This window comes from Mastigoproctus giganteus, chromosome 11 (genome assembly GCF_048544385.1).
Source record: "Mastigoproctus giganteus isolate SK-2022 chromosome 11, ASM4854438v1, whole genome shotgun sequence".
Taxonomy (NCBI): Eukaryota; Metazoa; Arthropoda; class Arachnida; order Uropygi; family Thelyphonidae; genus Mastigoproctus; species Mastigoproctus giganteus.
Window position 1 is genome coordinate 68,303,683 of NC_143585.1, and position 24,803 is coordinate 68,328,485.

Below are 24,803 nucleotides of genomic sequence, written 5' to 3' on the forward strand. Positions count from 1 at the left end.
TTCGATTAATTTAAGTTCCTGTGCATGAAATAATGAAACAGAGACAAAGATGTTAATGGGTAGTGCAGGATGATTCAAAATTCGCTCAACCAAATGAAAAAAGGTAATTTCTCTCGTTTTGAAATGTGTGTCAGCATTTCTTATGAAACCTTACGCAATTCTTACAAAACCAAGTTGGTGGCAACGCAGTATACCTCCGCATGCAGAACACTAGTCATTAGGAATTTACGCAGATCGGTTTGTTGGTGTGAAGAAGCTAAAAAGACATACTTCCTGTCTGAAAATGTATCGAACAATACCTTTGTTCGAAATCATAAAGGAACGTCAAAGCCAAATTTCGAGAAATATCTAAACGCACTCTAGGACCAGATAAAACAACGGTTTCACGATTGCGAAGAACTTGCAGATGTTAATCGAAGTATATTGACGTTTTCCAAACAAATCACTGTGGAGTCTTCTCGTAAACAAGTATGACTTATTCAAATACACGAAGGGCTGTTAAAGAGTTAGGCCTCCATTCCTGTCGTATTCATGTAATGCATGGACATAAAAGACCTTGATAAAGAAACACGATTGCGTTATTGTCGCTGGTTTCTCGTTTATTGATTAGAATGGACGTGGCATTTTGGATCGTGTTTTCTTTAAATATGAAGCTTGGTTTCATTTATGTTAACAGTCAAAACAGTAGGATAATGGAGTAAAGAAAATCCTCATCTTTTGGTGAAACGCCCTTATCCTCAAACAAACAAACAAGAAGGGGTGTGCTGTGTACCATTTTACGTTGCCGAATGATTAGACCTCTTTTCTTCGAGAAAGAAATGTATAGAATCAAATTGATTCTGTACATTGGAGGAACTGAAAGCAATGTGCAGAATCAAATTGAGAACATGTTTTGTGTATGCATTTTTTCTCTCGTATTTTGCGTATTTTTTTACTTTCTTTGATTTTGCATTACCAATGCATAATTCTGAATAATTGAGTTTGTTGTAATTCGAAAGATACAAATAGCAAGATAAAATACTGATTCAAAAAGATGAAAATTAGCCATATGGAAAATGTCGCTTGTTTTCAAATTTTTTTGCAAAATATATGGAAAATAATGAGACCTATGTACGTTACGCTTCATTTTCTAAGAAAAAACTAGGTTTTTTCTTAGAAAAATTACCTAATTTAATTTTTATTTTTGTACGTAATGGAAAAACAGAATGCAAAAAATTTATCCTTACCTGAGTGTTTCTTGTAAACCCATATCCTATGAACCTCTCATCATGACGGGGTACGTCTGCTTTAGCGATGTAAAAAGGTTCATAAAAGAACTCGTAGTTGGTGACTTTATAAGCTATATGGACCTTTCCAGGATCGGGAACCTTCTCCCACACGCTGTGATTCGTAGCGAACTGATTATAGATGAAAATTTTAAAGTGGAAAGGTCTACACTGTTTGCTTTTGACTCTCATCAGTAATTCGTGTTTGGTCCTTGGAATTGGGATATTTTCGGCCATTTCATACGTGGGAACCACATAGGCACATTTTAGACACTGAGTGGAACGCTGATTCGCGAGAAAATCCTGTAAGCTATTGTCTAATCCTGGCGCAGGTATAATATCGACGTCAGTGAGAAAATGGTAAATCGTATGGCACCCCTCCCGTGCTACGTTGCGCAGATGATTCTGGGGATAAAGTGTTTGCTGCCACCATTTTTTGAAGCTGCTGGTTCGATGTTTCAGTAAGGAAGGCAAAGCTTCTTGTATAGTTTCGCAACCCTCCATAGTGTGATGAGAGTAGGTCTGTTCGCTGGGAGTCATGTCTCGATGATATAGAAAATGGAAGGACGCATTTGCACGAATCACATCGGAACATATTCGCAAATACGAAATGTACAACTTGGCGATATAGAAGTCCACCCCTGGCACAAATACTGCTACAGATATTGGCGCTCGCCAAGACTTCGCCACTTCTAAAAGCCAGTGGAGTCTGTCTACGGAAGACTGAGTAGCCAAAGAAACTTGGCTTTTTTGTGAGGAAGACCTCCATTCGTTCCCTGTAATCACGAAGTCATGGATCTTATACGCCCCTTTGGAGTCTGTGCGGTACAGGGTTTCGTTGAAAAAAAATCCCGATTTCTTCAGGATGCTTTCAGTAGAAAGTTTCTTTAATTTCTCCATTTTTACCGGCTCACTGTGGGCTCGAGTAGTCTGTTTGGGAACTTCGCGCACTGGAATTTCTTCACTGATGCTTCTATTGGTATGTTTTTGAATTAGCGTCATGCCCATGAGGTTACAGATCGTGAAAAGTCCTAGTGCACCAACGTAGATGGCCACAGAGGTGTACCTTATGCAAAACCTCCCTGGACAGCGCATTTTCTGTCTTCACCCCTGAAATATATAAAATATATAAGAATATTCATCTACTATAATAGTTTGATAGCTAATTATAACGGTAATTATTTTAATCTCGATTAGTGCTAAAAATTCAGTTTAAAAAGATTGCATCACTACCTTCAATACTATTCGAAAAATCTGTTTCTCTCCAAAAACATATTCCCTTATCTGCCCATATGACAGAAATGATAAAATTTTATTCGTTCGAGGGGTGTGCAGCACGTAATTCCTGTCATTAGCAGGTGCTCACTTTTATACCTTTTGGACAGAGTGGGTGTCTTCGCATGTAAATTGTACCTCCCTTGACTAATTATCCCCCACTCTAGATATGTGAAATAAAATGATTATCATATAATTATTACAGTTTTGTGACAGGTACACACACAGAGACTCCATTTAATTGTTCAACTCCATTTTCCAGAATGTTACCATGACGACAAGAGCACACACGTTTAATTATATTCCACTAACACCAAAAACTTGTAATAAAAATACTATAGGTGGTCTTAGTGTAGCCTCTTTAATGCAGATATCCGACCATCACTATCCGTTATGCAACTTATATACTTTGCAGGATACTGGAGATTTTTGGAACTCGTAAAAACACTGACATTTGAAGTAGTCATTAATCACTCAGCCTCAGTTTATATTCAGTCACTGTCAAATTCCGTTTATTATTAGAATTTTTTGGGAATTTAATTTCTGTTGGTTAACTTTTGCACTTGCAATTCTATCTCTGCTGTTCGCTATCCTGCCGAAGCATCAATCAAAGTTGGCACAGTAATATCCATTAATTTTGTACGGTCTCTTTTTTCTTAATATATTTTAAAAGTACGTGTTTAAATGTAAGATTTCATTATTCTTATGGGTAATATGCTAGAAAAGTATGTACTTACTCTCATTTGAAAAATTAAAAGTACATGCTTTCATTCAATTGAGTAAAATGCACCAAGACTGTGATAGAACAACAGACATTAAAACAAATAGTCAGTGGAAATTTTTTCACATAATTGACGATATTAGTATATCATATTTAAAAAAACCGTGTTCAAAAATCTTAATTTGTAGCATAATTTTATTTTGTCAAAATCGTTGCGAACCTATTCCCAAGAAAGGACCTTCTTCTAATTGAGAGGAAATTGGAGATTCATATAATCATCAAAGTTTTGGGAACATTTGCAGATCTTCAGCCAACCGCATTTGCCACAACAATATCTTCCTTTGAAATTCATCCATTTTGCCTCGCAGTGTGAACACGTCCGTAAGCTGTCCTTGCAAGGACGTGTTCAGCTCTTTTAACAGAGAAAAAATATCTGCCAGGTATGCAAGCTTGGCTAGCCAATCATTGTCGGACAAGGGATCATGGAACCTCGAATTATTTTGCTGTTGGAAGAATAACTTGACTTCGTGGCGCAGGTCGAACAATCGGGTCAGTACTTTGCCCCTCGACAGCCATCTCACCTCAGCGTGAAGAAGAACATGAGTATGCTGAGAGTCCATTTCTTCACAAAATGCCTCAAATATTCGAGAATTGAGCGCTTTGTGGCGAATTTCGTTTACAATTTTAATTACATCAGAGTACTTCGTGCAGTTCTGGAGATAATCTTTTCGCCACAAGTTGCTCACGATGTATAATACAACAAGTAAACAAGGTGTCTGGATGTCCAACGTCTTTCACTTTTGCAACAACTCCTGAACGATGTCGAGTCATGCTTGCGGCACCGTCTGTGCATATCCCAACACATTTCTTCTATTCAATACTGTGTTTCAGGAAATAACCATTAAGTGCATTGAAAATTTCAGAGCCTGTTGTTCTACCCGACAAGATTAGCGGACAGAGGAGTTCTTCCTTTAATTCTCCCTGGCAATCAAACCTCACAAAACAAAGAACTGCCCTGTTAGTTATGTCTGTTGATTCGTCAAGTTGAATTGAATAAAACGTAGAATTTTTCATAAGTGCAATCACTTGATTTTCAATATCTTCGGCCATGTCTTCAATTCTGCGCTTCACAGTGTTAGCGGACATAGGAATTCCTTTCAGTTTCTGGACAGCCTGTTTCCCCAAAACCTCTTCACAGGCTTGTAACAAGAAAGGCTTAATTAATTCTTCTCCAAATGTATACGGCTTTTTACATCTTGCGATTTGAAGTGCTATAAAATAAGCTTTTACTAAGGACTTATCTTCAACAATCATTGTTGCTAACGAACTTTTTTGCTTTTTAAAATTTTCACGCATCCTTTGGAAGTATTCATCTGGGTTTTTGGCTAAATCTGGGTGTTTTGAATGCAAGTGCGTGCCGAGTTTCGAAGGTTTCATGGCATCATTGGATAAACGCTCAGAACATATAATACAAAGCGGCCGTGGATCCAGTTCACTTCCAGGTTCTTGAATAAATCCAAACTTCAAGTAGTCCGCATCATATTTTCTTGAAACTTTGAACGTTTTCTTCTCTCCGCCTCCAGTTCTAATGTGCTTCCTGATGATGCCTTGCGGTGGCTGCGGAGGCTCTGATTCATTAATCAACTCATGACAACACGATGTATTACCTAAGAAGCGCAAAATGCTTGCTTGTTTTTTTTCACTCATTGGGGTTATTTTATTTTAATCTAAAACCAAACAAGAAATAAGATAGTTATCAAACTCAAGCTCTTTGATGCCAGTAAATATCACACTGTGCACAGTTAAAATAAAAATATCACTGCTCACTTACCTAAGAATTGCGAACCACGCCGTGCCCAGGCTAGGCCATCGATAAGAAATAGAAACAGTTTTTTATATTTTTTTTACGATAAAAGCATCGCTAACACCGGATATTGCACCTGGCCTTTTAGAAACATGCAACGTAATAAGGCGAAAATTGCAAAAAAGTAGAATCAGAATATAATAAAACATTTTAATAAACACGAAAATTGCAAATATATTCAGATTTCTCTGCGGACCACCGGTGGTCCGCGGACAACTGGTTGCCGACCACTGATTTAGACAAGACTGCAGTTATAGTTTAGAAACAGCGTGGGTTTGTTAATGGAAACTCTTGTCTCACCAATTTGATTGGATTCTACGATGTGGTCACAAAGGAACTGGATGAAAATATAATTTTGATATCATATACATGTACACGGATTTCAGGAAAGCTTTTGATACCGTTGCACATAAAAGACTGCTGTACAAATTGAAGCAGTGCGGCATTAAAATCACTTCCACTCAATCATCTCTTTATCTATAGCAGCAACTTGAGTTGCTGCTATAGATAAAAGGATGGTTGAGTGGGAGAAGACAGACAGTGGTAATAAATGGACCCGTCGTGGACTAATGTTATTAGTGAAGTCCCCCATGGTTGTCCGTTGGGCCCATTTCTGTATTTATAAATGATATTGAAGAAGGTATATCCGGCTTAATGTCCAAGTTTGCAGATGATACAAAGGTTGGCATGGCTGTTAATGACAGTGTACTACTGCAACAGGATTTAGAAAGGTTAGGCAAATGGGCTGAGAAGTGGCAAATGAAGTTTAAAATTGACAAATTCAAATACTTCATATGGCTAACAGTAACCCTAGAGTAACTTGCTAAATGTGTAGTACTACACTCAGGGTTGTGGAGAATGAAAAAGACGTGGGGGAGGGTAATTCAGTCAGATATGAAGTTCTCTGAGCAGTGCAGACAGGTTGCCAGGTCATGGGGTTTTGTTAATGATATACAGAAATTTTACTAGCAGGGATAAGGAGGTGACTATACCATTGTATAACGCAATGGCCAGGCCTCATCTTGAGTACGGCGTTCAGGTCTGAAAGCGTTTTTTTGGAAGGGTGTAGAGCTACTGGAGCAATTGCAACGATATTGGTGAGGGGAACAAAGGGGTGCTCTTGTCAAGAAAGGCTTCAGCGAGGTCCTGCAAGTTTCAACGTCTGGAGACTGGGCACCTGCGCGGTCATCTGAGTGAGGTGTTTAAGGCTTTGAATGGATTAAACAAATGCAATGGTGATGGGATCCTTCCTCTTGCTCAGCTATACACATGGGGAGGGTGATAATTTCAAATTGAGGAAGAACGGTTGTAAAATAGATGTGAAGAAGTTTGCCGTTAGCCAATGGGTTGTTGATTGCTGAAACATCTATTGTTGTGAAAGTTGATAGTTTGAATAAATTCAAGAAATAACTGGACAAATTATTGGGATGAATAAATAGGGGAAATGGGAAATGTTCTTTTTTTTTTTTTTTTGGCTGATGCTGTATAAGCTTGCTTTCTTGCATCATTGCCACTACTTATGCTAATGCTAATTGACCACTCCTCTTGTAAGGTGACAACAGGAGTGCCACAGAGCAGTGTGTTGTCAGGAATTCTGTTCATTGTAATAATTATCCTCCTTCGTTTCAAATAGTGAAGATATCACAGTCTATGCCTCCGATATGAAAGTGCTTACCGAGGTAGCACCGGGCGCTACTCCTGACGACACTGCTCCTGTCACCACACAGAACTGGAATGTTACTTTTCAGGCATTAACTTGCTAATTATTCCTCAAAAATCAGAACTGAAATCAATGAAATTTCATAAGAGGATTTTACTGCGTTTTGGCTCTGGCAAGGTTTATGAACTCTGGCTCTGCAATATATATATATATAAGAAATTAAAGACATACATTAAAATATAGTAATATAGTTTATGGACTAGGGACATTGCATATTTTGGCAGAAGGAACCGAATGTCATAATGGATATATAAGTTAATTGAGAGGATGAGTATAGGAAATGAGCTACCAGACGGGAATTGGAACTACGGAAAGCACAGAAAGATATAGGAAAATAAAAATAAGTACTTATTGCTGAAAAACCCGTGATTTCAACGTCTTCTTCAAGGGTTAATGAACAAAATCGCGGGAAAGACAGCAAGAAGTAGGACCTCTGCTTCTGACATGAAATATACGCTAGAACGTGGTAGCGGTAAAGCAAATTGAATTTAACGGTAACAGAAGTTTGGTCTATAACATTAGCATTAGCATAGGCATATGATGCAAGAAAGCAAGCTTATGCAGCATCAGCCAAAAAAAAAAAAAAAAAAACTTGAACTTCACCCCTCTGTTCGTTCGAAATACCTGTCCAGCTGAGCCTTAAATTTATTTAGGCTGTCAACTTCCACAACAAAGGATGAAAGTCTGTCCCACCAACCAAGTACCCGTTGGCTAAAGGAAAATTTCCGCACATCTATCCTACATCTGTCTTTCCTCAATTTAAATGTATGCCCTCTCAGGTGATTATTCTGAACAAGAGGCAGAATCCCATCAGCGTTGAGCATGCTCAAACCAATCAAGGCTTTATACACCTCTATCAGATCACCTCGCCGGTGCCTAGTTTCCAGACACTGTAATTTGCAAAACTTAAGCCTTTCTTCGTAAGAGCAACCCTTTGTTCCATTCACTAATCTTGTTGCCCTTCTCTGTACTCGTTCCAGCAGCTCTACATCCTTCCTAAAATGTGGCCTCCAGACCTGTATACAGTACTCTAGGTGTGGCCTGACCATTGCCTTATACAAGAGAATAATTACCCCCTTATCCCTGCTGGAAGAATTCCTGTAGATCATTGATAAGACACCATGAGCTACTCTTGCAGCCCGTCTGCACTGCTCATATAACTTCATATCTGCCTGCATAATTACCCCCAGGTCCTTTTCATTCTTTCCACTGTCAGTGTAGTACCACAGAGGTGATACGTTGCTCTCGGGTTGCTGTTTCCCATATGTAGCACTTTACATTTGTCAATGTTAAACTTCATTTGCCACTTCTCAGCCAATCTGTTCAACCTTTCCAGATCCTGTTGCAGCAGCATAGCGTCAGTAGTGTCCTTAACAACCCTGCCAACCTTTGTATCGTCTGCAAACTTGGACATTAAGCTTGATATACCATCATCAATATTATTTATAAATACAGAAAACAATAATGTACCCAACACTGAACCCTGAGGGACTCCACTAATAACGCTAGTCCATGATGAGCAGTGTCCATTGATTACCACTCTCTGTCTTCTATTCCTCAACCACCCCTTTATCCATAGCAGCAATTTGCCTCCAATGCCACACTGCTCCAATTCGTGCAGCAGTCTTCCATGTGCAACAGAATCAAAAGCCTTTCTAAGATCCAAGTATATAATATCAAAGTTATCCCCTGCATCCAGTTCTTTTGTCATTGCATCATAGTATCCAATCAAATTGGTCAGGCAACACTTCCACTTAACAAAACCATGCTGTGTCCGAGCTATAACTGAAGTCTTGTCTAGATGATCCTGCAGTGCTTCTTTAACTAGTGCCTCCATTAATTTTCCTGGAACAGAAGTTAAACTCACAGGTCTATAATTACTTGTGTTAGCCTTTGATCCTCCTTTGTGAATTGGGGTCACATTTGCACATCTCCAGTCTATGGGTACCTCCCCCTGAGTCCAAGAAAGTTCTCATAATTATGGCTAAGGGTTTGCTTACTTCCTTTGCTGCCTCCTTTAATATAACTGGATAGATCCCATCCACCCCAGGTGCCTTTTTTATGTTTATCTTCAACAATTTCTCCTCCACTTTACTCTCAGTTATTACAAGATTATCTAGCTTACTGCCAGAGTTGAATACACCTCTGGCGTTCCCCTCGCTGAACAACTCCTCATGTGTGAATGTCGATGCAAAATATTCATTTAGTTTGTTAGCTACCTGAGCAGGATCATCAACAGTTGAACCACAGATATCAAGTGGACCAATCTGATTCATCCCCTTCCTTCTAGAGTTTACATAAGTAAAGCTTTGCTGTTTTTCTTTGCATTCTTTGCCAAAGATTTCTCATAATCTGCCTTTGCCTGCCTAACCTCCTTTGTGATTTGGTTACAGACCAGCTTATATCTATCATAGGCGTCTGTGTCACGTGCTAATTTATATGTATCCCATGCATTTTTCTTCTCTGCCATGTGTCTCATTAGTTCATCTGACATCCATTTAGGCCTAAACCTTGAACAATATTTCTTAGTTGGTATGTAAAGCCTAGTAGCTTCCAAGATAAGTTCTTTGAATGCTTCCCAATTTGAATTTGCTGTTGGTAACATCATCAGTTGGTCCCACTGTATAGAATTTAAATACTGTCTCAGACCATTGTAGTCATCTTTACGAAAGCAATAACCCCTGATGGTAGTTACCTCTTTGAGTAAATCCCACTTCAGCACACTGTGATCACTGCCACCTAGTGGTTCATTTATATGCAGATTCTTAATGCATGAAGAATCACTACTGATAATCAGATCAAGAGTATTCCTCCCTCTTGTTGCCTCCCGAACATGCTGATGTAGAAAACAATCATCCAATAAATCCACAAAACCTTGCTAGTGTGTGAGTGACCAACCAACCCATAAATTCCAGTTAATATCTGGGAAATTAAAATCTCCCGTTATAAGACTCTGATATACTGTCCCACTCTATTTCCCTGTACAGTTTCTTATTATACTCATCAGAGTCATTAGGCCTATAGCACACTCCTACTCTCAATTTTTATCTCCCAATGCTTATGTCACACCAAACTGACTCGACACTGCACTGTACAGCGATGTCGACTGGTTTCACTTCCTTGGATTTTATGTGTTTCTTAACTAATAGCATAATCTCTCCTCTCTATCCTTTCTGTAGACACTGTACTCCCCAAATTCCAGTTCTGCTTTCCTTATATCTGTGTGACACCACGTCTCTGATATCCCAACAATATCTGTCTTTGATGCTTTGAGCAATACCTCAAATTCATCAAATTTATTTACCAAACTCCTAGAATTGGTGTATACCCAAGTATACATGCACCTGTTCCTATTCTTAGCTACCCTAACACAACCGATGTGTTTACTTGTACCGCAATGACTCCCAGCAGTCTCTGAAATATCCTGCATCTTGTTTTCCAGGCTTCTGCTCATTCCAATAGAAGCAGTGCAAGAATCACTTTCACCTCTGCCAGTGGCTACTGTTAAAGTATTAGTCCTTGTATCCCTCCAAGCTAGCAATTTTCCGACCCACCTATCACTGCCTCGAAAGCATCAGCAAATATTCCTGCACCCTTTCTATTTAAGTGTATCTCATCCCTGTAGAAGCAGTCTCTCCTGTTAACAAGTACAGACCAGGCTGAAAAAAAAATTCTACCCCTTGAGCCTTGCACAATCTTTCCAGGGCCGAATTGATCGACAAGGCTCTCATCATATACTCTCTCCTATCGTGTCTGGGCAGAATTGCAGACACTTTCAAATTCAACCTTAATTCACGGCTTTTTTTCAACAGTGACCTGTACTTGTTAAGTAATTCTGCCGGTCTCCTACTCTTAATATCATTAGTGTCAACGTGTACAATTATATCACCTTTCGTGACCTTAAAAGATGATATCCGCTGTACAACGTCATGAACCTTTGCCCCTGGAAGGCATACCCTGGTTCTGTTCCACCTATCCTTTTTTACGAAGCATATTTCCCGATTCCCTGACAATAGAGTCACCAACAACTACTAGTTCCTGTGAGACCAGCGCATTCTGCCTTGGGGGTTGTCGCTGTGTTGCATGATGACCAAGTGCAAGCTGTGGCATTGATGTGGGCAGCTGAGAGCTTGATGGGCCCCCTCATTTTAGATCCTTCGAGGGCATCCACCCTGTCCTTCAAGCTGTCATATAGGCCCATGACAACGCTGAATTATCGCCTGATTTCCTTACACTCCTTGCATCGCGCACACACAAAGACATCCCCCCATGGCAATATCATGCCCCGTACCCGATTGATCTACGAACATCATGCAATCAGTGCATTTTAAAAGGCTGTGGTTCAGAGGGCAACTGCCCCCCCCCCCTCAGTTCACCTCTGAGCCACAGCACTCCCATTAGCTTGAGCCTTTTGCTTTGCTGCTCTGGTCTTAGTCATAACCCTAAACTTGTATCCCAACACAGTTATAACGCTATATATATTTTTCAGTATGTACGAGTTCCGCTTATATAACTTCCGTATCAAGTTATGTATTAATTAACTACGTTACGTTTGTAATCTAAGTCTTTATATGTATTTAGTTAAAAGTACAATTTAATCACAACGAAATTTAACACAACGAAGTTTAACAAAATTAATAGATTTTACTGATTAGTTAACAATATTATATTATATACTATACTATATATACTATACTAACGCTAGCTAGTTTGGGATATAACGTTGTGTCGTATAACAATGGCGGCAAGTGACGAACGAGAAATCTACGGACACTTAAGTATTAACTTCCAAATCTCGCTGTCTGAATTCAGAATAAACTAACGATCCTGACTAGGTCTATAAGCTACTCATAGAAAATAATTTGATGTATCAATTGGCCAATAAAGCGGCTAAATATGGATAAAAAACGTCTGGTTCAGTGGAGCTGCAACTTGTAACACGTGGATTTGATACCCTTACCGATACTTTTTATTATTATTATTATTATTATTATTATTATTATTATTATTATTATTATTAGCCATATGGTACAAGGAAGCCTGAGGCTTATGCTGCACCAGCCAAAAAAAAAAAAAAAAAAATCCCGAGTTACCCTGAGAGAGAGAGAGAGAGAGAGAGAGAGAGAGAGAGAAGTATAAAGGAATCACCAAGAAAGAGAAGAATGATGATATCCAGCTCAGGACCCTGGGTTTGCCAAGCCCATACTCACCAGATGTGAGCCCCCGGGGTTTTATGCAATTACAAGGCCGAGTAAAGAATAAATACACCACATTAATCAGAAAATCACAAAATAATGCTATACTACTAAATTTAAATCAAAAGTTTTAGAAAAACAATAATTTCGAATCAATAAATAAGAAAATTCACTTAGCGGCTTTGAACACGTCTAGCAGCAGAAGAGCGTACCTTTTTTAGATTGTAAGACACCAAAGCGGCTGGGAGTATAATATATACAATATGTACAATCCTGTAAGCAGCAGAATATCAGCTTGTAATTATATTATGGATCTCAACTAAGTGGTTAATCACTTTCTTATGCTTCATAATGAGTGCTTTATTGAAATGGTAATAAAGATGAGTAAGTGGAAACTGGTTGTCAGTAGCTTGTGGTAGAGATTTATGATATTATGAATTATCAAATTGTTGCTATTGCATAGTTTCCGTCCCGAAGTTTTGTGACAGGATGATATTAGAATGTACCCTTTTAGAAATGTTAGAATGCCAGTGAGTTAAATAGTTAAACTAACTACATTAAAGTTGAAAGCATCACGTTTATTGTATATATTGATGGCTGTTTGTGAGTTCTTAATATCAATATCCAAATCAAACTAATTAGCAGTATGATTATTGCTGTTAGTTTTTTTCCAGGGTGAGTTTTGGGGGACATATATGCGTAAAATCTTGTAGGAAATCGCCCCAATTTGCTACACTTAATTTTTTTTGTGCTGAAACCTTTTGTTTTTATGACGACCTTCAATCTTCTCGGCATACTCTCAACCAGCTTTTTATAAATGTCAGGTGATATGTTCCTCCACTCGGCCTTTAACGCAACCACCAGTTCGGTCTTGTTCTTTGGGCGATCTCGACGTGCACGTACCCGACGATACAATACATCCCATAGATACTCGATAGGGTTCAGATCATGACTCTGGGCTGTCCAATCCAACTTTTCCACACCCATATCCTCAAACCACTCTGTTACGACCCGAGCAGTATGGCATGGCGCGTGGTCTTGCTGATACAGGTATGTATGGGCCTTCCCCGAAGTACTGCCATAATGTTGGAAGTGCATAATTGTCCAGGTTGTCCTGGTATTGCACAGCATTCATGGCTTTGTCGATAACGACTAATGGGCCCAAGCCAAAGCATGAAAGGAGCCCCATACCATGACACTGCTTCCACCCTCCACTAAACTTCATTGTTGGGAGGATACAATCTGAAAGAAACTGTTCCCCTGGCATTCGCTACACCCAGGAACGGCCATCAGACTGGTAAAGTGCGAACCTCTAGTCGTCTATCCATAGGACTGTTTTTTTTTCACTGCTTTACAGTCCAGGATTTGAGCTCCTTATACCATGTTAATCGGCATCTAGCATTTGTTGAGTTAATCAATTCCATTGAACTGTTGCGCTAATTCCGTTGTCATCTTGCATGCCCAGTTTTGAAATTGTCTGTTCGAAGCCCAGTGTGCATATTTATATCAGGTTCTGTGACATGTTGCATGCATAGGATCTGTTTCTCCATCCATGGAGGGGTGTCCGATATTAATTGTAGGGCAGTGTATATATTGTATTTACTTTTCTACTCTCTATATTTTTATTTCACATGAGGCATTAGTTTCCCGAACGCAATACCCAGATGCTATTTTTCTCGCCTGCGCAAAGTTTAGCGACTAGTTACCGCTATTTTTGTTAATCTATTATTTTCATTTCAATTCTGGGACATCCTACTTCATGTATTTAATTTTGATTTCACAACACATATTTTTCTAATTTACTGTCTCCAAGTTTTGACATACGGGGTCATTATGGTGTACAGCTACTATAGATAGATTTACTCTGCTTCACAAACCTTTTGCCTTCTCACCTCTTCTGGCCTGATATTTTCCTCCGTTTGCATACCACCTCTGGTTCAATAAGTTATACTTGATTTCAACTCTGCTTTTTGCTTTCCGCCTCTGTCGGGTCAGCCATGAAATACACGTTCTCTATTCCGTGTTTATCTTTAATTTTAGGCATAATTTCCGTTACCGGTAAATTCAAATTCCTTTGCTGCTAACACTCGCGCCCTCTTGGATTGCGCAGTTGGCATTATCAACGTCCTCCGCATCGAATAAAAAAGACCTGAGTTTGAATCCCGTCAATAACGCGAGGAATTTTTATGGGTCTTTTCAAAATGGCTGGGTTAGTTGGGCTCAGACGAGGTAGCGTGGTTTTTTCTCCCAGAACTCGGGTTTTTTGTTCAGCAAACATTAAATCGACCACAGAACGCATGCAATTTACAGACATATTATATACGGCGCAATATGGTATTAGTTGCTGATACGCCTAAAACCTTACTACAACCAATTACAGACACATTATGGTAATAACGGAGCAAAATGCTGCCTGCCTTCTCGGTGGCAAAGTGGTCAGAAACAACTAAACAACATAACAACACAAACACAACACTACACACGTTTCTGGCCATTCTACAGAGTCTTGTATCTTCACAGAGCACAATGGTGGAGCTGAACTGCCGTTCCGGAGCCGCTGTACAGAAGATATTATGCGTCTACATGCCTGCCACATTTTGATCATTAGTGTTAGTGGTTTGCTATGCAACAATTGAAACAGATTGAGGACCAACATGGATCGAATTTCATTATAAGGATTTCGAAGAGCTCTACTTAACGAGATCAAGGTTGTCCCATGATATCTCTGATCGCCCTACACAGCGGTTGTAGACTTTATCGGCTGACTCATTTTAACTTTCTCTACGCACAATCAGTTAAATGAATGCTGGAAGTGTTTCGAAAGATTGCATTAAAACTATACCTACAAACCTCTTAGCTATCCAGAAAGGTCATGAACAGTAATGGGAAGTTATCTTGTGGAAGGCTTTTATAAAAAGAGGACATCTATCCTGCTCTATTGCGCCTAACATGAAAGTTTAATGGTGAACCCCACAAGATCAATGAAATCGATGAATCATCATTATTAAGGTGAAGGTATTCGTTCATTGCTAGCACGTATACGTTTGATTAATATTAATGGTGTCAATGTCTCGCACGTTTTTTGAAAACACAACCATTGCGAGTGTGTAAAACATTTATATGAACGTCCAGTGAAAAGCACTTTTCGCAAAGTGCTTTGGGAAATACAACTGGTGTAGCCTTGAATATATATTGCACTTTTACATGGAGAAGAATTGTACATTTTTTATAGCTGTTTGGAAAGCACGCAATAGTTTGAATTCTAAAACAGAATTAAATGCCCTCACTGAGTTTTACCCATTTAAGGCATGCAAGGTATGTTTCTAACTAACTTCATCTCGTCTTTTTGTTATTCTCTGTCTGATAAATAACAATCTAGATAATGGAAATTAGAATTATTATTGCTTGTAGTCCTTTTTGGAATGCGTGCTCAGTGCAGCTGATATGAGATTCGCTGCTTAGTTACCAGATAAGTTATGTTGAGGGGGGAACTGTCGAATCAATTCGTGTCATAGTGGGGTGGGAAGGTCTTGAAACACATGAAATGTCAGATTTGCGTGTGTAGCTTGGAAGCAAATTCCTTCAAGCTGAAAAGCATAATGATCACCAAAAACATATGTAATTGTTAACTTGGAATAATGTGTTACTAAACAAATGGTCGCGTATAGTAGTGTTGGGCCATCATGAAAAAATTATATAGACAATAACATAAACGGAAGTGATAAGAATATATATTTAAGTGGATTTCTAATTATTAAGTTTAGTTTTTCGTCTTATTGCATGGCAGTGTTCAAATACACTATCCCCGTATTAGGACAGATCACCTCCTCCAGGGAAGTAAATGATTAATGCCAAAGGGCCAGTGACAGGTAGATGGAAGAGAATGGGATCAGAAAAGGACATATATCCTTTCTCAAGAGGTGTGATAGTAGGTTGTCACATAGTGGACATGCCCATTCGACAGACTGCGCCCTTCATATACTCGGCTCCCCCCTTTCACCGATTTTCACAACGTGGCTGAGTTAATCGGTTACAGACGATGGTTGCATGGCTTTTTTTTTTCAGCAGCCCAAAGAATACATTCGATTCTTTGCCCCACAGCCTTAGTTGTTTAGCGCTTAACACATGCACACGCACACCTAAGGAGAGCAATGTGATAAACGTGCTATTTCCTGTACAGAGCTCAGATCTGAATCCAGCTGAACCTTGGAATGTTTTGGGAAAAAACAGTACAAAGCCCGTCCAAGATGTCCTAGTTGAAGCAGCGAACTAGCTGCAGCCTGATGAAAGGAGTGGAGCAAGATTCCAGTCACCACATAACAAACCTTACCAAAAAAAAAAAAAAAAAAAAAACGTGCAAAACGTATTCCCCAGAAGGTTGTTGATGCTACTGTAGCCCACCCCACAAGGGTCATACCATATTAAAATTTTGATTTTTCTAATAAGTTCTATTTTTTCATTTAGTGTCCCAGTACATTCGGAGGATAATCTAGTCTGACTATTGTCTGTCTCTGGATTTGTGGATTTCTACTTCTGTCTTGTCACAGTTAATCGTATCCTTCTGGGTGATACGTGATGTGAGTTTTATGCAGAGGTGTTTGACCATGCGCTACTGAACTCTTTCAGTTGAATCGTTGAAAGTGCTAACATGGTAGAGGGTGGTCAAATCATCCACGCATATTTCATTTTAGATTTAGCGAGAAAGAAAAAGAGGGATATAATAGCTTAATCTGTATTGAAGGCAGTCGTGTGACGCTTAATTAATCAGTGTCCTTGAGACACTGATTCCGAAATATATCGGAAGGAGTAAACCGACATCAAACATAACACGAAATCTTTAATGTAGTATGTTGTAGAGAGATTCGGTATTTGTACCTGATCCCATCTTATTTATTTATTTTTTTCTTTCTGTATAAATTACTTATAGCACAGCATTTTGAGAGACCTCAAAGTTCAGTTTGTTTGTTGTTGACGTTAAAGATAAGAGTAATTCGTTTCAGGTTACTTAGCCTCCATTGTGTTTATAAAAGCGTCCTTGTTTACCAGATCTGACCATTTGATTAATCTGATTAAAGATTCAGCTGTTTAAATTACTAAAGAGTTTCACCGATCTGTTGGGTATTTTCTCAGCTAACCAATGAAAGTTTGGCTCTGAATGGACGCTTGTGGATAAAAGTATACTTGGGGGATGGAGGGGGAAGAAGCCTTAATAATTTGAATATAACCTGTTTTTTAAAAGGGTAAAGAGATAGCCGATTTGATATGCACTCTTAGACCTACTGATTTCTGGTAGATGGCTGGCCACTAACGAAGAGAGCCATCTTGTGGTGTTCTGATTCTAAATTCCCGTTAATCCCAAAGATGTTCATTTTGGTCGAGATCGAAATCTGCGTTGGCCACTGTAATATTCAGATGTTCAGACCACGCTTTCAAATCTTTCTTTTGTGACATGGACCATTCGCGTTGGATGGTGCAAAGGCTGTTTCCTTAAAAAATATCACAATGTAGGCACTACAGAATTGGGAAACATCATTATGTTCAATGCACTGAGTGTGAAATATGTGTATAAATTGGATAACTATGACACAGTGACAAAGGAACTGGATGAACAAAATAATTTTGACGTCACGTACGTAGATTTCAGAAAGGCTTTTGATACTGTTATACATAAAAGAGTGCTGTGCAAATTGGAGAAATGTGAAATTAAAAGCAAGTTACTGCTATTGATAAAGGGTTAATTGAACGGGAGAAAAGAGAGAGAGAGAGAGAGAGAGAGAGAGAGAGAGACGAGCGAGAGAGAGAGAGAGAGAGTTGTTATTAATGGGCACTACTCTTCCTGAGTAAATGTGATTACTTGAGTTTCTAGTATTTAAGTTTTCTAGTATTTTATCTAATGTTTGCAGATGATACAAAGGTTGGTAAAGTTAAGATACTGTAACAAGATCTAGAAAAATTAAGCAGATGGACTATGAAATGGCAGCTGAAGTTTAACATTGACAAATGCAAGGTATTGCATATGGGCAGCAGTAATCCCAGGTTAACGTACCAGCTGTGTGGTATCGCATTCAGGGTAGTGGAAAATGCAGTCACGTATAAAATTCTCTGAGCAGTGCAGACGAGCTGCCAAGACAGTTAATGGGGTTTTGTCAATGATATACTGGATTTTTTCCAGCAGGGATAGGGAGGTGATTATTCCATTGTACAGTATAAGGCAATGGTTAAACCACATCTTGAGTATTGCATATAGGTGTGGAAACCTTATTTGCGAAAGGATATGGATTTGTTGTAACAGAGAAGAGCAAGGGGAAACAAAAGGATGCTCTGTATAATCTTTTTTTAAAGTGCATCCTGTAATTGTATAGTTCTGTTCGTAGCAGAGGCAAGTTCTAATTACAGTTTGTCTGCCTAATTTATAAGATATAAAACTGTTAGTTACATTATTGTTTACACGAATTTAATTGTTTAGATTAGTGTCAAGGTAACTAAAAATACGAGGTGTCGATGTAGTATCCAGAACTTGCTTGTGTTCCAAGGCTACTTTGTAGGATAAAATAAATTATTGAGAACCCTACATCTCTGCTGAGGAGTGGTCAACCCATCACTGCTTGTAAAGGCGTATAACTTCCTTTCAGTTCATATAGACGTCAATGATATAAATAGAATGCAATATATGAAAATTGTAGAAGCAGGTAGAAACATGGTTATGCATTAACATGTAGTTGGTTAAGCGTAAATGCCACCATAAAAATGGATTTAAAATGGATATAAAAAACAAATTATTGAAATAAAACAAGACATTGAAATTCTAATAATACGCAGTAATCTATAACTACTGTTATATCTGTTTTAATGTATTAATAATGGAGAAATTATTCGATTAACGTATTTTCACTTTACGTGATACTTTTCAAAAACGCGTGTTAAGCGTTAGATATAAAACAAAATACTGCAATTTCAGCTAGTTGAAAATGCAGAGATTTCAGTTATTAACAGCAGCATTAGTATTTTAAATGGAAAACAAAAAAATCCTTTTTAAAAGAAAATAAAAATGAAAATCTAGCGTGGCTAGACTTCAGTTAATTTAATACAAAAGTCCAACTGATAAATTGTTGATCGTTATAAAACGTAAGTTGTGTTACAATTTTGTAACAAGGTTGACGTAGAGGAAAGCCAAAACTTTACACCCTTATATTAGCAACATGATCCTAGAATTTTAAAGAAACTGCCGGTAGAATCAAAGCTAGATTACTACTCCTCATTTTTTTTAAGTAGCGTGCTGTTTCCAACTTAATCAGCATGCATGTAGGGAAGTGGTAGCGTGACACGATAATGGTCCAGTTCACGCATGGAGTGGGAAGAGCGACAGTGAAGATAAATACAATTAGCTGATGGTTTGATGATTTTTATTCTTTCTTTCCATTGTAGGCTTTTGTTGAATGTTTTCACAGATGGCAAAGAGGACGGTGAAAATATTATGTACAATGTGAATTATGGACGGATACTATTTCCCTATTCTTCTCCCACCACCTTCGTCTCCACACATCCCTGGAATTCAGTTTTTTATTATTTCTCCGTCTCCATATGTTCTTCACGTCGGTAAGCTATAAACTGTGGTACCGCACTGTTATTTCTAGGTATTTTTAGTTTCCAAAATAGGTCCTCAAGGAAAAGAGCAAGCAGTATTGCAACTTCATTTTGGATATTCCCTTTAACAGTGCCTATCTGCTTTCATCACTGAGTGTCTACTTCAGTTTTGATCAATTAGCTGAGTGCCACTGATTTTTATCTTAGACCTGCGGTACTTTCGCATAAGAGGATATTTTATTACGGGAGTAAAGGGGAGATACGTAGTAGTGGATTTTAGTCTAGATAAAGGTTCGAAGGTAAGCCTCCAGCTAAGTATATGTTTAAGCGAAGTTGAGATTAGTGAGTGCTTCCGGGAGTTATGAGTATCTAGTGAATTACAAGTTCCAGCACTGGCAAACTTTACAAAAATATCAATATTTTAATACATAATAAGGATAAAAATAATAAATCCAATAAGTGCACAAAGAGTTCATTTTAAATTGAAATTTGATTATAATTAACAGTAATGAGTTTTAGCTACATGAAATAGCATTTCTTAAACTCACATGTGATTTTTTTATCTTCTTTATTTTCAATAAAACTTCGGGAGAGATTTTTTACAAGCTTCAAACGCCATCATTATCCAGAATACACTCGTTCAATATTCTGTTTCTATATTTCAGTTTATTCCTATAGACATTCTGTGATTATTCAATAGATGAAAACCCTGTATAACGCACCAATACATGGAAAACATCATGGACGTTATGTATTAGTTTTCACAGTGACGTAGCCACGGTAGGGTCAGCAGATACATTGTACCCCTTGACTCCGAAATCTTCGCATTAAGCAATTGGTACCTTTTTCAGCGAATGTACCTGGTGACAAAAAATCCTGGCTACGCTACTAAGTTTGCATCAAAGATTGGCGAAGGTGTGCGCTTAATATTGATCTATGAATGCTGTTTCTGAACATAAATACAGTACGAAGAGTAAATGTTTTACCGAACAACAAATACAATATCTGCCAGAAACAGACCGTATTACCAAATTTGACAAATTTTCTGAGGAAGATGTTTCAGGCATGATAAATACAAGTAACACCGTGTTTCAAATGAAAATGAAATTTGCTTGCTTTTCGATCAATACATTATTTCTTAAACGATTCCTCTCTATTGTTTGGGAGTTTTTGACACCTTTTCGTCAAATATTTAATAACCCGGTTGTGAAAGGCGGTTTGGCTGCTGCTAACATCAGCCTTCTTCGTGTCATCTGCCTTGGGATCGACTTCCAGAGATCACTCAGTTATTCAAAATCATGGAAGTTGCAAAGCGACAAGGGTGTCATCCACTACCATAGCGGGAGGACCTCATCCCCCATATTGCAGGGACGCCGAATATTTCATAAAAATAATAAGAACAGCATCTGAAAAAGTCATAATTGTCCCAAAATACAATCAGTTCCGCTGCAACATATGAGGAAAGACTTCGAATATGTGTGGTAGGGAGTTTGCTAACTAGGTACTTTAGAGGAGACATAATTGTGGTGTATAAGGCTCTGAGAGGAGAAAATAAAATGAATGCGGGTGAACGTTTTATTGCTATTAGTGATTACAGAACTAGGGGCCAGCCATAAATTCAAATTGCGGGGGAAGAGGTTTAGACTGAATTGTAGAAAGTTTTCTTTTAGCCAGCGAGTTGTTAATTGTTTGAATAAGTGTCTTCATGGATGGTTGAGGCTGGCAGCTTGGGAAAATTCAGAGATTAGTTGGATAGGTATACCTACGTGAGAGGAGAGTCTTTATTATTATTTTTTTGGCTAATGCAGAAAAAACCTCTGGCTTCCTTGCCCCATATAACTAATACTAAGAAATCCGTACAGGGAATTTTTCACTCATTTTGTTATACGAAGAAAACATAGAAAGAATCATAGAACTTATTTCAGATACTTGTAATTCTAAAACTAGAACACTTTAGGCACATAGAGCAGTGCTTCTTTCTTAACCATCTCTACGCTACCCACGATCTTTAAACTAAACTACATTTATGCAGATCACCAGTATCTTTTATATCTTTTGATTTGTATTAAAATAATGCCGCTAACCTTTACTTATTTAAATGTATTGCGAGTACAATTCACATTCGAGTTAAGAGTCATATAAAATGTACATATATCTGAATGAAAAACTGAAAATAGTACAGGCTTACCTTATTTTCATAGGTCTGATTACTAGACGCAACAGAATAAACAGTGATAAGAAAAATAACTTAGTAGTTACAGCTAGTAGGTGAAACTGTATAAGTAGATAAAAACGTACGAGTATGACTTTCAGATGAATCTGCATTACGACACAACTTAAGTAGTGATAGCATTACTTCAGGAAAAATACTTTAAAAACTATTTAAAAACTTGTCGGTTAGTGTATCAATTTCTGAGTGTAAGGTGTGTTCAGAAGTGAAATGTTTGTAAGCGTTGAAAAACTGGTTAAATATTATGGACCTCTTATAAGTAAATGGATGATAACTTCTGTAATGCAGGTACATCCCCGTATTGGTGGGTTTTCGGTAAATGCTAAATTGTATTTTTTGAATGTCTCGTGTGAGGGTGAAATTTAAGAAATTTAGAGCTTTTGTTTCTATATTTTCTTCCTCCAATGTAAAATGTAGTCTCGTATGAATGTTGTTGAATACCTTTAGAATGTTCTGAGTGGTGTTATGATCCGTTATAACAAGTACATCGTCAATATACCTCCCATAGCAAGTAATGCGAGGGGGAGAAGAGATGTTAAATGTATGTGCTCGATATTAGCAAGATAGATTTCTGCTATGAGACCGCTCAGGTTCAAACCCATTGGTAATCCAAAAACCTGTTTGTATATAGTGTCTCTAAACGCGAAACAATTTGCTTCAAGAAGCTTCATTAATTGAAAAATTTGTTTTTTTGGGTAATTTAGTGTGATTTATCGCGATGGCATCGTTATTTCACAATTCTCAAACTACATCGAGAGCGTAGTCTATATTTACATTGGTGTACAAGGAAGTGACATCTAACGAAAATAATCTATCATTATCGCCAAGCTTCATATCTTTAATACTATTAGATAGAATGCCATAGTCTTTTATAAAACCGTTTAGACAGATGATAAAATTGGGCATAAAATACTGACTATTTTATTATAAATCAGGAGCAGACCGCTCAGGTCTGCTATGCGACCGCTCAGATCGCATAGCAGAAATCTATTTTGCTAATATCGAGCACATATATTACTTACTATGGGAGATATATTGAAGATCTGTGTTTTTACTAATACAAAATATCTGAATATAAATACAGGAAAAAAGGGCGATTGTTTTTATTTAAAAAAGGTTCCCACTGAGAAGCTAGGTTGAATTTGAAATTCATGTGTTGCAACATGAGGGCATTACTGGATCCAGGAGAACTTCATTTGGATTTGAGAAGTGACAATGTATCGCTAGTACATAAAAGCGGTTGTAAGAGGGAGGTGGGTAACTACCGCCCGGTCAGTCTTATCTCAGATATAGGGAAAATCATGGATAAATAATTGAGTACAGTACTTAATCATTTAAATAGAAAAGGAATTCAGAAAGAAACGCAGCATGGTTTTGCAAAGGGAAAATCATACGTAACCAACTTGGTTAGCTTTTACAGAGTCCCTTATGAACTGGATGTAGGAAATAATTTCTACATTGGTTACTTGGATTTCACCAAAGCATTTGAATCAGTCTCGCATGACAAGTTGCAGTATAAGATAAAACATATTAAAAAGTGGTAGCTATGTTTTAATGCAGCAAAATGGCAGGTCTTACAACTGTAGTATAGAAACCCCGAATTTAACTTATCCACTTAGTGGAATTGAATTAAAAACAATAAAGGGAAAGAGGGATTTACGAGCTGCGATATGGCTGGACGTGAAGGTCTCCGAGCAGTATGGACAGCCGGCGAGGAATGCCCATGGTGTTCTGTTAACGGTTTATCGTACATTTGCTTGTACAGATAGGAAGGTCATAGTACCTCTGTATAAGAAAATTGTGAGACTGCCTTTGGAATACTGTGCCCAAGTTTGGAGGTCACAGCTAAAAAAAATACACAGAGCTACTTCATAACGTCCAAAGATGGGCAACCTGCCTGGTGAGATCGGCAAAAGAGCTTCCATATGAGGAAAGACTTCGAATATGTGTGGTAGGGAGTTTGCTAACTAGGTACTTTAGAGGAGACCTAATTGTGGTGTATAAGGCTCTGAGAGGAGAAAATAAAACGAATGCGGGTGAATGTTTTACTGCTATTAGTGATTACAGAACTAGGGGCCAGCCATAAATTCAAATTACGAGGGAAGAGGTTTAGAATGGATTGTAGGAAGTTTTCTTTTAGCCAGCGATTTCTTAATTGTTTGAATAAATGGCTCCATGGATGGTTGAGGCTGACAGCTTGGGAAAATTCAAAGATTAGTTGGATAAATATACCTACGTGAGAGGAGAGTCTTTATTATTATTTTTTGGCTAGTGCAGAAAAAATCTCTGGCTTCGTGTACCGTGTAACTAATACTAAGAAATCCGTACAGGGAATCTTTCATTCCTTTTGTTATACGAAGAAAACATAGAAAGAATCATAGAACTTATTTCAGATACTTGTAATTCTAAAACTAGAACACTTTAGGCACATAGAACAGTGCTTCTTTCTTAACCTTCTCTACGATCCCACGATCTTTAAACTAAACTACATTTATGCAGATCACCAATATCTTTTACATCTTTTGATTTGTATTAAAATAATACCGCTAATCTTTATTCATTTAAATGCATTGCAAGTACAATTCACAGTTAAGAGTCATATAAAATGTACACATATCTGAATGAAAAACTGAAAATACTACAGGCTTACCTTATTTTCATAGGTCTGATTACTAGACGCAACAGAATAAACAGTGGTAAGAAAAATAACGTAGTAGTTTGAGCTAGTAGGCGGAACTGTATAAGTAGATAAAAACGTATGAGTATGACTTGCAGTTGAGTCTGCCTTACGACACAACTTAAGTAGTGATAGCACTACTTAAGGAAAAATATTTTACTGTAAAGGACAAATAAATATTTTGAAAGAAGCCCTGCTTCATTTCGAAACTTGGGCTTTAATAACGTAGGAAGGTATACGCGAACGAAATTTAAATTAAAAGCTATGAACCA

The 24,803-nt window shown here is 38.0% G+C and overlaps 1 protein-coding gene across 1 annotated transcript in view; it reads right to left on the reverse strand.

Moving 5' to 3' along the window:
- LOC150078092 (beta-1,4-glucuronyltransferase 1-like) overlaps window positions 1-24,803 on the reverse strand; it is a 57,013-nt gene that overhangs the window by 19,406 nt on the left and 12,804 nt on the right. The window contains exon 2 of the mRNA XM_090384256.1: window positions 1,227-2,375. Coding sequence (XP_090240382.1) covers window positions 1,227-2,360 — 1,134 coding nt within the window. The 5' untranslated portion in view covers window positions 2,361-2,375. The remainder of the gene's footprint in view (window positions 1-1,226; window positions 2,376-24,803) is intronic.